Source organism: Nannospalax galili, unplaced genomic scaffold (assembly GCF_000622305.1).
Source record: "Nannospalax galili isolate Female #2095 unplaced genomic scaffold, S.galili_v1.0 scaffold1497, whole genome shotgun sequence".
In the NCBI taxonomy this organism is placed as follows: domain Eukaryota; kingdom Metazoa; phylum Chordata; class Mammalia; order Rodentia; family Spalacidae; genus Nannospalax; species Nannospalax galili.
In genome coordinates, this window is record NW_008339004.1 from 32,718 (window position 1) to 45,801 (window position 13,084).

General features: G+C 47.8%; 1 protein-coding gene across 1 annotated transcript in view; it reads right to left on the reverse strand.

Annotated features, from left to right (window-relative positions):
• The window catches only part of LOC103734698 (BCR activator of RhoGEF and GTPase), a gene marked incomplete at its 3' end in the record, with an annotated part of 98,432 nt that overhangs the window by 22,259 nt on the left and 63,089 nt on the right, over nucleotides 1-13,084 (reverse strand). Inside the window, exon 2 of the mRNA XM_008833757.2 lies at nucleotides 6,528-6,709. Coding sequence (XP_008831979.1) covers nucleotides 6,528-6,709 — 182 coding nt within the window. The remainder of the gene's footprint in view (nucleotides 1-6,527; nucleotides 6,710-13,084) is intronic.

A 13,084-nucleotide genomic window follows, 5' to 3' on the forward strand; every position in this document is an offset into this window, starting at 1 on the left:
TGTTTATTTATTGGGTGTGTAAAGCTGGTTGGTCTAGGTTTCTGGTTCTCTCAGATTTTCTATTGGAGGGACCTGATGGCTTCAGATCAGCTACTCAGGAGCTCCCACAGAGGCCCAAGTCAGGCTCAAGTCAGGTACTCCCAGGCTTCCTCCTAAGGTCTGGACCCCTACTAGCTAGCCATCACAGAACAATTTGAGAAGCTTGCTAAGGGGAGCCTCTATTTAGGTACTCTCAGGTGGTCTGAAACGGTCTGGGTCCCTACTAAAGGACAGAGAAGCCTAGACCTTGAGTGGTGAATGAACTGTAGGTAGTCCCAATGTAAGGGGATAGACACCCAATGCTTTGGGAGAAGCCCACCACCATGCGGAGGCTGGATTCAGGTACTCTCAGGCAGTCTGCTAAGGTCTGGCCCCTACTGTAGGGTAGAGAAGTCTAGCCCTAGTGCAGTGGGTGGGGCCACACATAGTGCCAATGTAGGAGTTTGGTCACGGTGAGATTTGAGGAAGCTCAGCACCATGCTGAGGCTGGATCCAGATACTCTCAGGCAGTCTGCTAAGGTCTCCTGACTCTGTTTTCTAGGCTCTGTGTTTCATGGTAGGAAATGCTCTTTTAAGTAGACTCAAGGCAAAGCACCCTGTCAATTTCCCACCTGAAAACATATTAAACTCTACTGCCTTTGCCCCCCAAAGACAGAGCTGACATACTACTGGATGTTAACATAGAGGGTCCGGACTGCATTTCTAGGAGAACATGTGCTGGTGCCAGTTATAATGGTGCTATGGGTTGAACTATGTCATGCTCCCCATTCCTATGTTGAAGTCCTAAGTCCCATTACCTGAGAATTGTGACTGTATTTAAAGAAGCTGAAATGAAGTCAGTAGTGTGGCCCCTAAGCCAGTCTGACTATTGTTCCCTAAGAACTGAAGCATATGACAGACACATACAGAAAAAAAATGTGAAGATACAGGAGAAGCCTTGGCTAGCCACTGACAGATACAAGTGAGAGGACTCAGAAGAAACCACCTTAGCAACAAGTTGACCTCAGGTTCCAGTCTCCTGCACTATAAAAAAGTGAATTGCTGTTTAAGCTATCCAGCTTGTGGTACTTTGTTATGACACCCCCAGTATACCAATAGAGATAGTGGTGCCAGAAGCAGTAAAAAAAAATGCTACTTGATTCATGTCCACTCCCTGCTTTGCTCCCCAGCCACAAGTGATGTCAGAGATTGGCCCTGCCCATAGAACCATCCTGTGTGGCACCAGGCCAATCAAGGCTCTATTTCCTTTGCCTGGCCCTAGGCCAAATGGCCCCACCTGTGATCAGAAGGCTATGCCAGTGTGGGAAGAAGCCTGTATCCATGGGGAGGTAATGTGACATTAACAGCCCTGCCTATTCCTCTTCTGGTTTCCCAGTCCAAAAGTGAACTTGAAACAATCCCACTATGTCAGACCTTGGGCACAGAACTGGAGCAGGGATCCCTTCCATAGCTTCCTTTCCTAAACTTTTTGTTAAAGGAAAATGTCACTGGATTGGGCAGTGTTCACATCCACACTGCTGATATCTGGGGCTGAATGATTCTGTCTCTCTTGGGAGCTGGAGGGTGGTTCTGTGCCATGTAGAATGTTGTCAGCATCCCAGGCCTCTACTTCCTACATATAATAGCACAAATGTCTCTAGACATTACCACAAATACCTGGGGGCTGAATCACCCCTAGTGAGAATCACTGGGTTTGAGGAAGGCCAGCTTAGACCTCTGGGAGTCTCTGGAAGAGTCTGATGTTAGAATCTCAGCATGGACCCTCTTTATCTTAATAATCCTGCTGTTTCTTTCTAAGTCCCTAATACTGGAAGAGGGAAGTACTTTGTGGTATAGATTATAGGCCCAGCAAGAAGAGCCCAGGGCCAGGAGTCAGAGCTGCAGAGACAGGGAGTCCCCTGACCCTGAGCCTTTACCACCTGGGTGTTAACTGTCAAGTGGAGTTTAATTCTTGTGCCCCACCTGGGTCCCTGGGGCTTGGACCACAACTTTGCTGCTAGAGTATCTCTTAAGAAGCCTTACTGAGTCATGGTTTTACAACTGGGGACTGTGTGTGTGTGTGGGGGGGGGTTCATACATATGTGTAGGGGAAAGCAACTGCTCCAGAGAGCCTACCCAAATGGGTCCCTGTAGGGAATACCAGGCAGTGGATTCCATAGACAGGAGCCTCCAGGACTCAGTTATGCCTGAACTTGAAACCTCCTGTGCCCAGCCCAATGTTTGGAACATACAGTGCTCAATTAAGATTCATTTCATAATCAAATCTCAATGGCCTGGCTAAGTCTTAGTTTGGACCCATCTTTATGAGGCCCTGAGAGTTCATTCGGGGTCTTCATAACTTCATCTAGAAAAAAGTGGGTCCCAGAAATCCAGGACTGTCAGTTAGGCTTGCTAAAAACAGAAGATGAAGGAACCCTGAAGTGCCACTGATGTTTGAATAGTGTGCTGCCCCTGGTGCCCAGATGTGTAGGGCTGGGTAGAGTGATCCCCACACTTAAGCCCAGTATTAATGGCAAAGCCCCAGAGAAGCAGCCTTTACCTGCCCCTGCACATTCCTCCCACTATGCCTGGATGTTGCACCTATCCCACACAAGGGAAGAGATGAGGTAGTAGCAAGCTCCTTCGACAGTGGCAGCTACCCCAACACCTAGTCCTCCTCTTGTTCTAAGAACAATCTTGCCACTGCGAGCTCAAGGGGACAGAGAGACCCAGGGATAGCAGTCCTGCCCAGCACAAGATACATGCTGCCTGCATTGATAGGAGTGCCTGGTAGGAGCTCAGTGCCTCATTCCACCCACACAGCTTGGACAGTCAGGAGGAAAAACTGTGCAGGCAGGATGGAGCCAAGTCCATGTTCTGAAGGGTGGGGCCATCTGGCTCAGGAAAGGTGTTGGGGTGGAGACAAGACAAAGAAGAGGCCACTTGGAGAATCTTCTGGAGATCAGAGCCATGTTGGTGACAACAGACAAGGATGATTTAGAAAGCAGCCAATTCTGTTCCACAGAAAAGGAAGTGGGGCATGAAGGAACAAACAGAGAGCAAAGGGCAAGTCTGGCACCAGGGCTATTTATAGCCCAAGTTACACATGTGACAGTTCTATAGTCAGAGCCCTACAGGCAGGGAGGCTGATCCTGGGAGGAAGTCACAGGTAAAGGGCAACTAGAAGAAGGTAAGAAGGCCTTCTGGCTAACCTGAGGCCAGAAAAAGATAACCAGGAATGGAGAGAAACAAACTGGGCTCATGATGACATGGTAAGAAATGTTATTAGACTCACAGGTAAGCAGAGGGCTGGTCTATTAGGAAGCCCTCCAAGATTCCCCCCAGGGCTCTCTCAAATCCAGGGGAGCCTGCTGATGATCAGGATGAAACTGCTCTCTGGTGCAAGTTCATAGCCACCACACATACTTGACAAGGGGCCCTCTTCTGGTCTGAGTAGGGCCGTGGCTCTCTGGACAACAGGCTGAACACTGCCCTGGAGTCCAGCTGGCAAGCACTCAGAGGGCCTGACTTTCACAGCCAGAGGGTTTTTAAAAGCAGGCCTCTGTACAGGATCACCTGCTGTGGGAAAGCCTCAGGGAGACCAGTCTTCTAGAAGGAGATCCTGACATGCAGAGTTGGCTCCTTTAGTAGATATTCTGTCAATAGACCCACCCAAGGCCTTCTTGCTGCTCTGTGGTCAAGGAGGGTACAAGGTCGCCTGGCCCCCATTCAACCACCTAACTTTTCAAGGTGGATGTTCATGGAGAAGTCCTGAAACCCAGAAGCACACAGAGCTTCTGTGTTGCCATGGAGTTCCCAGGGAAGTTCTCTTAATGTTCCACAGCCCAGGAGATTCAAGCTTGGCAAGCAGGGGGCAAACCAGGATTGGGGAGACAGAAGAACTCCACCAGCAGGACAGGGAAGAAGGGATGAACAGGTTCCCCTATATCTCTAGCTTGTCAGAATCAGGGTATGTCTGGCCTCAAACCCACCATAATCCCTAGAGGCCATAAGAAGTGAAACTGAACACCAAGACCATGCCTGTCTCCAGGGCTCTGATGGGCTTCTACACTTGGGGTTCAACACAGTAGAAAAAGCACCTCACTGGAGGGCTGTTGGAATGAGACTAGGTGACATTTCAATTCCCCTTGGACACCTACTGCCATCTGCTCTGGGCCAGGTGGAATGCTCAGTGGACTCTAGACCTGTCTGGGTAGATGGTGTACCATCCTGTCAAATATGCAACATGAGATGTACTTATGTATGGACTCTGATGGGGGGGCAGGGGGAGGGCTGCAGGAGGGAGCAGGGGGAGGGTTTTACATGGCATGATATCTATGAGAAGGTCCTTTATGGCTTGGGATGAGCCCCTGAACTGGTGCTAATGGCCAACCATTCAAATCAGGAGACCAGTGGTGGGGTAGAGGCCAATCTGACCTGGGCTTGGGGTAGAGAGGGTAGATTAGCTTCCTCCCAAAGCCATGGAGGTACATCAAAGCCTGGCTGGGTAAAGTCAGTACTCAGAGGATGGATGGACAGGGATATAAGGATCCTTCCTGACACCAAGCCATACTCACAAAGCAGCAAGAGAGGGCTTGAGCTGTGAAAGGCAGCTAAGGAAAAGAGCATCCACAGAGGAATCAGGAAAGCCTCAACATCACAGCTGTGTGGAGTGGGGCACATATGCCTCTCTGAACTTCAGTTTTATATGACAGTGATATTACACGTAGGATAAGAAGTTACACAAGGCAGTAGCACATGCATGCCACATGGAGTAGTTATATGTTAACATGCTGGCTTCCTCCAATCCTTGTGCTTGAGAATGAGAAGTTTGCCCAGCAACAACATCATTAGAAATCACATAAAGCTATAAAAAGAAAGCAGTCTTAGCAAGCAAAGGTGTCAACCGTAGAGCCAAGCAACGACAGTGAAAAGATGCACTTCTAGGGCTTCTTTACAGCAGTGCGGAAGGCACACTCCTCCCACGCACACAGTGTGATGCTGGCGTTGGAAGCCAGGGTCTTGTGCATATTAAACATGAGTTCTACCACTGAGCCACACTCCAGTCTCCTCTTTTTCATTCTTGTGTTTAAACTCAGAATTAAAACCATCCAGAAACAAACTAAGCAGAAGGGAGAAGACAGCTGCCTATCAGAGGTCAAAAAGGGACCAGAAAGACAAAAGGGCCAAAGACAAAATGGAGAAATCGCTCTGGTGCAGCAAGGGTTTACTCAGCCCAAGAAGAAAGATCTAAGAAGTCAAGGGAGGTGTCAGTTTTGTTTCCTGTTGCTGTGATAAAATATCTGACAAAAGCAGCTAAGGGATTTGCTTATAATTACAGACCATCATCGAGGGGAAGTAAACACACAGGAACTTGAAGCAGCTGGTCATATTACACCCGCAGACCCACAGTCAGGTAGCAGAGAACCATGAATTAGTGCACACATGGGAATGCTCAGCTCACTTTCTCCATAGGATCCCAAGCTCAGGGAATAGTGCCACCCATGGTGGGCAATAGCCCCACATCACTTAATGTAATTAACATAATCTCCACAGACATGTCCATAGGCCAGTCTAATCTAGACAATCCCTTACTGAGACTCTCTTCTTAGATGATTCTAGATTGTATCAAGTTAACAAACCTAACCATCACAGGAAGTATCCTTGTTCCAACTGCAGGAGCCCAGCCCAGCCCCTGGATGCCACTAAAAGAAATAGTTTGAACTCAGCCCTAGCCACAGGACTACTGAGTGGCTCAAGATACTGCTGGTTGGGCATAATTACTGTGAGAACTGAGCTGTCCAGCCTGAAAGCACCCTGGGATGATGTTCCCAAGGGAGAAGGGCTAGCCCATGAAGTGTGCTACTTGGAACACGTAGCAGATCATCTCCCAAATGTTCCACTACTCACTAGCCAGATGACCTTGGAGGAAGAGACCAACTGACCTCAGTTACATATTGGTAAAGTGGAGGTGACAGCAAGGTAAATTCCATAGGACTGATGGTGAAGATCAAGTGAGAACTCAGGAGAAAGACATTGAAAAAACAGGGCCATCATCAGTGTCTTCTTTATTGAAAACGGAACAAGAACATTCCCGGAGCACAAGGACAGAGGCCCAACATTGGCCTAGCTGAGCATTACATACAGCTAGGGTCACCATTTAAGTCCTGCTGGTTTAGGTAGTTGCCTCTGACATTGCTGTTCTCAGCCTTGAAACACATGTAATCTGCTTTTCTAAGCTCAATTTGTAAAGCAACCCATGACTTCTCTGTGCAATGTATCCACAGGGCTGTCTCTACCCACCTGATGCAAGGACAAGAAAGGAGTTTTCAGTGATTTGTCTAATGCTGCCATCACCTACTTGCTACAGCCCCAGAGCAAGGAGTCGCCTTTCAAGAAGCCTCCTGATGACAAGGACTGGCCCAGAGCTAGGAGCTTAGTGCCCCATCCAGACTCCAAATCTGTTCCACGCTCCTGGCAGGAGTACCTGGCAGGTACTTTAGACTCACCACTTTGGTGGGCTCCATGACTCCTGAAGCCAGAGCATCCCGGCTGCCTCTGCCTTTGCTGCTGAGGTGAGGTGAGGAAGAGGGTGAATCATCGATGTAGGGCAGTCCATCCTGGTGCCGGCGCTGCTCCTCAGCCTGGTCTGCAGCACAACCATACCCAGGTGGTGTTCCAAATGAGGCATCTGTGTGTGCAAAGAAGCAGCCTGTGTTAGAGAAAGACAAGGTGGCTGTCCCAGGAGTGTCCACAGCTCACCTATCCAAGCAAACACAGAGGCTGTCATGTACAGGCATCTCCTGGGGATTTTTAAGTACACTGTCATCACCTTCACAAACTACTGACCAAAGACCATAGAAGGTAAAGAGGATGTCAACTGCAGCTTGTTCCCAGACGATACAAGACTAGCCAAGTCTTCCCTTAGGAGGGTGGGCAAGTGACATTTGGCCTCTGTGAATACACACACAGACACACACACACACACACACACACACACACACACACACACACACACCCTTTCCTAGCACACAAATCCTAAAATCCTTGGACTCCTCAAAGTGCTAAGTATTTTCATATAGTAATAAGATGACTGGTGGCTGGAGTTTTGTGAGAAGCTCAGGATGGGGGCTGATTATGATTAGAGGGTTGGAACTTTCAGCCTGACTCTGGACTTCTAGGAAAGAGGCAAGGGGCTAAAGGTTGAGTTGATCATCAGTGGCCCAGTGGCCAGTGACTTAATCAGTCATACTTATGGAATGAAGTCTCTAGAAACCTAAAAGGTAGGGGCTGGGAGAGCTTCTTGGTTGATGAACACATAGGAGGAATTTCTAGGCCACCCCACCTTATACTTTGTGCACCTCTTTCTTCCTACTGTTCCTGAGTTGTCTTTAAAAAAAAAAAATCATAAACTGGTAATCCAGTAAGTAAAACTGTTTTCCTAAGTTATGTCAGCCATTTGTGGACAAGTGATAGAACATGAGGAATGGTTTGTGAAATCCCCAGTTTATAGCTGATCAAATAGAAAAAAGAGATCACAGTCTTGGACTTTTGGTTAGCGTCTGGAGTGGGAAGAGGCTGGTCTTATGGAACTGAGCCTTTAACCTGTGGGATCTGACGCTGTCTCCAGGAAGATAACGTTAGAATTGAGCTGAAATTGTAGAACACCCAGTTGGTATCAATAGAGAAGTTAAGAACTGTTTGGTGCGGAGGAAACCCCTACATTTAGTCACAGAAACATTCTGTAAAGTGTGACAAGAAGACAGGGGTCTAATATAGGGGGAGAACCTGGGTAAGGAGAACCTCAAATGCTAGGAGATCTTTGTACAGTCCTTGTACACCTGACAGTGGGAATCTGTTAAGTAGGGAGACCAGAGTCCTCTGTACAAACTGTTGGGAGACCTTATAAAAGATTACCATGATCTTGGATCCCCACACTGGCTGCTACTTGTAGTAGAGTCTCTTGCCAAGACCCTTCAGTGGACACACACATAGGCAGAATGTGACCTGGTCTTGTGTCATCAACTCTGTGAAGATATATGGAACATGCTGTGGGTCAGTATAGCAGTCAGTACAGTGTTGGATACTAGACCAGGTAGCCCAGCAGATCTTGGCCCCGTTTTCCTGCTAGTCCTCTGGGAAGCCTTCACAAGATTCACAGTGTTGGATCTGGCTGCATTATAGTTTTGAAGCTCCCCAGGTGTTGCTGACATAACAGCCATGGCTGGGGAGCACTGTTAGAGGTGGAGGCAAGTAAGGAAGCTATGATATTAGCCATTCATGGGTGCCTACAACTGGCAGCAGGTCTTATCCTAAGACCACAGGCTAACTGACCAGCCCGGGTACTGGCAACTGTGAACAGTAATTCCCAGCAAAGCCTGCTGGTCCTGGGCTAGGGAACCAGAGCTACAGCTCCCCCCCCCCCGCCCGACTGCCAGCTGACTCACAGCTCACCTTCCACCTGGTCTGCCTAACTCCCAGACCACTTTTACCCAAATCTGAGCAATCTGAGTAGAACACAAGGACAGAGGGCCTCATTCTATAAGAGCCTCCAGTTGGTGGAACTCCGGTTACAGACAGTAACATATTTCCCACAAAGGTACCTGAAGATACGTCATTCCCTCCTCCCAGGCTGGATAACAAAGCCCAGGGGTGCTGCTAAGCCACTGGCCACCTGTAGCTTCTCGGTACCATTCCCAGCCTGAGATCCCTTCCTTTCCTTCTGTTTTATTTTTTTGAAATAGGGTCTGATGAATCTCAAGCTGGCCTATGGCCTACAATTCAGTATGTAGCCAAGGATAACCTCAAACTTCGGGTCTTCCTGCATCCACCTGCTGAGTACTGAGATTATAGGCATGCAACCACCGCACACCAGGTTTATATGGTACTGGGGATTGAACCCAGGGTTTGCACACTCAGCAAGCATTCTATCAACTGAAATAAATCCCCAGGCCCCAGCTTGAATTTTTGATGGGATGGACCCCTCACTACAGACAGACATCAGCCTACAAGGGCCCAGAGCCTGCTAAATGTTGTAAGATTCTTTCAGGTAGCAACATATTTTTCATCATCTAACAGGATCCCTTGTATCTGAGTGCTCCTCCTCATTTCCATGCCACTGATGGCCATGCAGATTCATGTCAAAGGTCAAATCAACACTTGGCTAGATAACTAACCCAGAAAGAATTTCAAGATCAGTCTCGTCCTAGGGCTTACTGCAAATGAAATGCAGGATTCCATGTTAGTGACCGTCCTAGTTTATTTCCCCATTGCTGTGACAAAACACTCTGACCACTACTAACTTGGGGAGGAAAGGGTTTATTTTATCTTACATCTCCCAAGTCACAGTTCATAAGGGAGCCCAAGGTAGGAACTCAGGGCAGGAACTTGGAGGCAGGAGCTAGAGCACAGACCATGGAGGAACTCTGCTTATTGGCTTGCTCCCTGGCCCCTGCTCAGCCTGCTTTCTTATGCAACACAGGCCCACCTGCCCAGGGGTGGCACCACCCACAGTGGGCTGGGCCCTCCCAAATCACTCAACAATCAAGAAGGTGCCCCACAAACATGGCCACAGGCCAGTCCAATAGAGACAATTCCCCAATTGAGGCTCCCTCAACCCAGGTGTGTCAAGTTGACACTAAAGCTATCCAGCACAGCGACACAATGAATGTCCTTAGCAACCTGACAGGATAATCAACTGCCTGGTGAGGACTTGCCCACCAATGTGGAGTGGGCACACTGACTCTGCTGAGGACATTTCACCTTCACGTGGTGAGACTGACAGATCAGGAGGCTCCATCGCCCCTGCTGTATTCCATATTGGGGCTTCTGTGCACTATCCTAGACCACCTAGGTACCTCTAATCTAGATTCCTCACTTTGCCCTACAGTATAACTAGGATGGGGAGGAAATCCTTCGATTTCTTTATCCCTAGTTCTGACCTACATAGGGCAACATACAGTGGGGCCTGCCTTTGAACACTACACTTTTCAAGTCCATGGTCCCTAAGTCACAGAAGCAAAAAGCACATAACTTAGAGATTCTGAAAGCTGCCATATCCTAAGAACCAGAATCAATTGGGAGGTCTTACTCTCTGGCCCCTCTACCAGGGACATTCAGTGAGGATCTGGGCATTGTCATCTGGCAGGTCTAAGGTAGTTCTTGCTGCAAAGCTCTGTCCAAAGTTGAAACCAGGTCCTTGAAAAACAGCAGGTAGGGCCTGGAATTCCAGTGGCTTTGGCTCTGGTTTCAGGCAGCTCAGGAAGATGAGAAACTCTACCTGAACCCTATCTGGCCTAGCAGTAAATAGGGAAGAGAGTGGGCTGGTCAGACCTCAGAGCACTGCAGACATCCATAGGCTTCTTGTGGAAAAGAAGTCTGGGGGGGGGGGGGGGGGGGGGGGGGGCGGTGTTTCAGTCCAGATGGGTACTTTCTAGTTTCTGCTTCCTTTTTGTTTGTTTGTTTCTAAGACAGTGTCTCACTATGTAGCTCAGGATGGCCTTGAATTTGCTATGCAGGCCAGGGTGGCCTCAAACTTGCAATCCTATATGTTGAGATGATTTGCAGGCTTTTGCTACCATAACTAGACACCTCTATTTCTTAAGTCACACCATTTTTTTCATTCTTCAGAAAAATTAAGTGCTGAATTGCCATTTGATCCAGTAGTTTCATTGTTATGCAAAAGAATGAGAGCAGAGATTCTAACAGATGTGTGGACACCCATGTTCACAGCAGCACTCATACAGCTAAAACGTGGAAGCAAGCCAAGTGTCCATCAAGAATGCATGAACAAAGTGTGGCATACCCACATGATGTGACGCTAACCAGGTCTTAATAAGAAAGGCAACAGGACACATGGTACAAAATGGATGAACCTAGAGGACGTTATAACTTAAAACACCAAATGTGAAAGAACACGTGAGGTACCTAGCCAAATTCAGAGACAGAAAGTAGGCAGTGCATGCAGAACATCTTCTCCACAAAAGCACCCCGAAGACAATCAGACATCAATCCTAGAAGAAGGGACACAGGGAGGTTCTCCTGGACCAGGCTTTTCTGCTGGGTACAACTTCCTTTAAGTGGCCTCACTGCCACCTGAAGTATAGTGATCCAGGCACACAGACTCATGGCCGCCCTCTGGCCAAGAAGCCCAGAACAATCCAGGGGCCTGCACTCAGGAGGAACATGGCCCTGCCCACCTCAAACAGAACATGGAACAGCGACGAAAGGCCAGGGGAGCAATGCTTTGGCAAACATATCCTCGAGTCAAAAGAAAGGGTGAAGAGGCTTCTGGGATGAACTGGGCTTGGGGTAGCCTGAGCTCAATTGTGGCAGAGTGGTGTCCATATTAACAAAGGTGAGAGCCAATAAAACTTCCAATGGCTTGGCCAGCAGTGGCAGGCAGGTTTCCTTGCTCCTGCCTGTTCTTAGCTCTGTAGTCTCTCCAGGGTCCCAGGCAAACTGAAGTTACACATCGCTGGTGATTGTTGCTTTTATAGACAGCTGCTCACATCCTTTGGAGGGTGGGTAGCCATACCTCTCTGGGACAGGCTTAGAAAACTGGCTGGGACACAGTCTCACCAAAGGGCACACAGAATCCACCGTGAAAGCCAGTTCTAGATCCCACGATCATCACCCACAGTTTGGAGCCTTCTTCTAGAACCCAATGTACCAAAAGCTACCTTTGGTAAGGGGTTGTAAATCAGTAATGTGGGGCTGGTCATCTAAGGGTTCCTTTATTTAGAAGCAGTACCTTGTCAGGGAATACCTGTGTACTTCCAGGAGCTAAACTTCCCAAATTATGGAAATAATATTTCCCAAATAATTCCCAAATAATCTTTCAAGTAGCAGGAGGAAAAAAGACTACCTACTACCCTTTGCCAGGTACTTCCCATGGTGCTGCATGGAGCTGAAAACCCTTACACATCATTTCTGTGAATCACAGACATGTTGGTGGGTATGAACTTCCAGATTGTCACTTTTCAGAAAGGGAAACTTAACTATAGTTAAGTCAAGTTTACCTATCGCTATTGTTATTTAAGATCTTTTAAGATGGATGGGGCCCCTCCAACGATCAATGGAGAAAGAAGATGGAAAGAAAGGTTTTACTGCTTACAAGTACTGGGGGTATACATAGCACACTTGTGATCACACAGGTCAGCGAGGATATACAGAGAAAGCAGGGAGGAGGAAAAAGAAGGGGAGAGTACACACACAAACGCATGTACATAGAGCAGACCCACAGAGCAACCCCTCACTGGGGTCAGAGCGTTATCCGCACAGGTTTTCCTTGGGAAGTTTTAATCGGCAGGTTTAAAGCAAGCAGGCACTAGCTCTGAGAGGTCACTGAGGCATATCTGTGCCATCCACATGGGGTATGGGGTCAGTGGGCAAAACTAGTGGGCTTTATCTAGCTGCTCCATGAATACCCAGAGAAGTGGTCACCAGGAGGCAGTTATGTAAGGCAGATATCTGGACTGACCACACCGAGTAACTGGAAGGAAGTGGAGAACTGGAAACTGTCAAGGATGACTGAGACCTGCTTCTAGTGGGAGAAAGTTCACTTACATTAACATGGATGCTAGAGTAATAGAAAATTATTATAATTTGTAGGCTGGGAGTGTAGCACAGTGATAGAATGTCTGTCTAGCAAGTGCAAGACCCTGGGTTTTATCTCTTACACACACACACACACACACACACACACACACACACGAGACTGTTGGAATAAGTCTGTTATCCCAGCACTCAAGAAACTAAGGCAGAATGATTATAAGTTTGAAACCAGCCTGGGCTACAAGGTGACTTCAAGATCAGCCTAGGCAACTTATTGAGAATCGATTTCAAAATAAAAGCTAAAAAGGACACTATAGATATAGCTCAGTGCTACATATCTGGGGACCTAGATTTAATCGTGTGTGTGTGTGTGTGTGTGTGTGTGTGTGTGTGTGTGTATAAAATTCACTTCACCACAGTGATCTGCCTATTCTGTCATTTTTCCAAAGAAAAGATATTTCTAAAAGTCTGCTGATAACCATATGATCCAGCAATTCTACATGTGCCTATA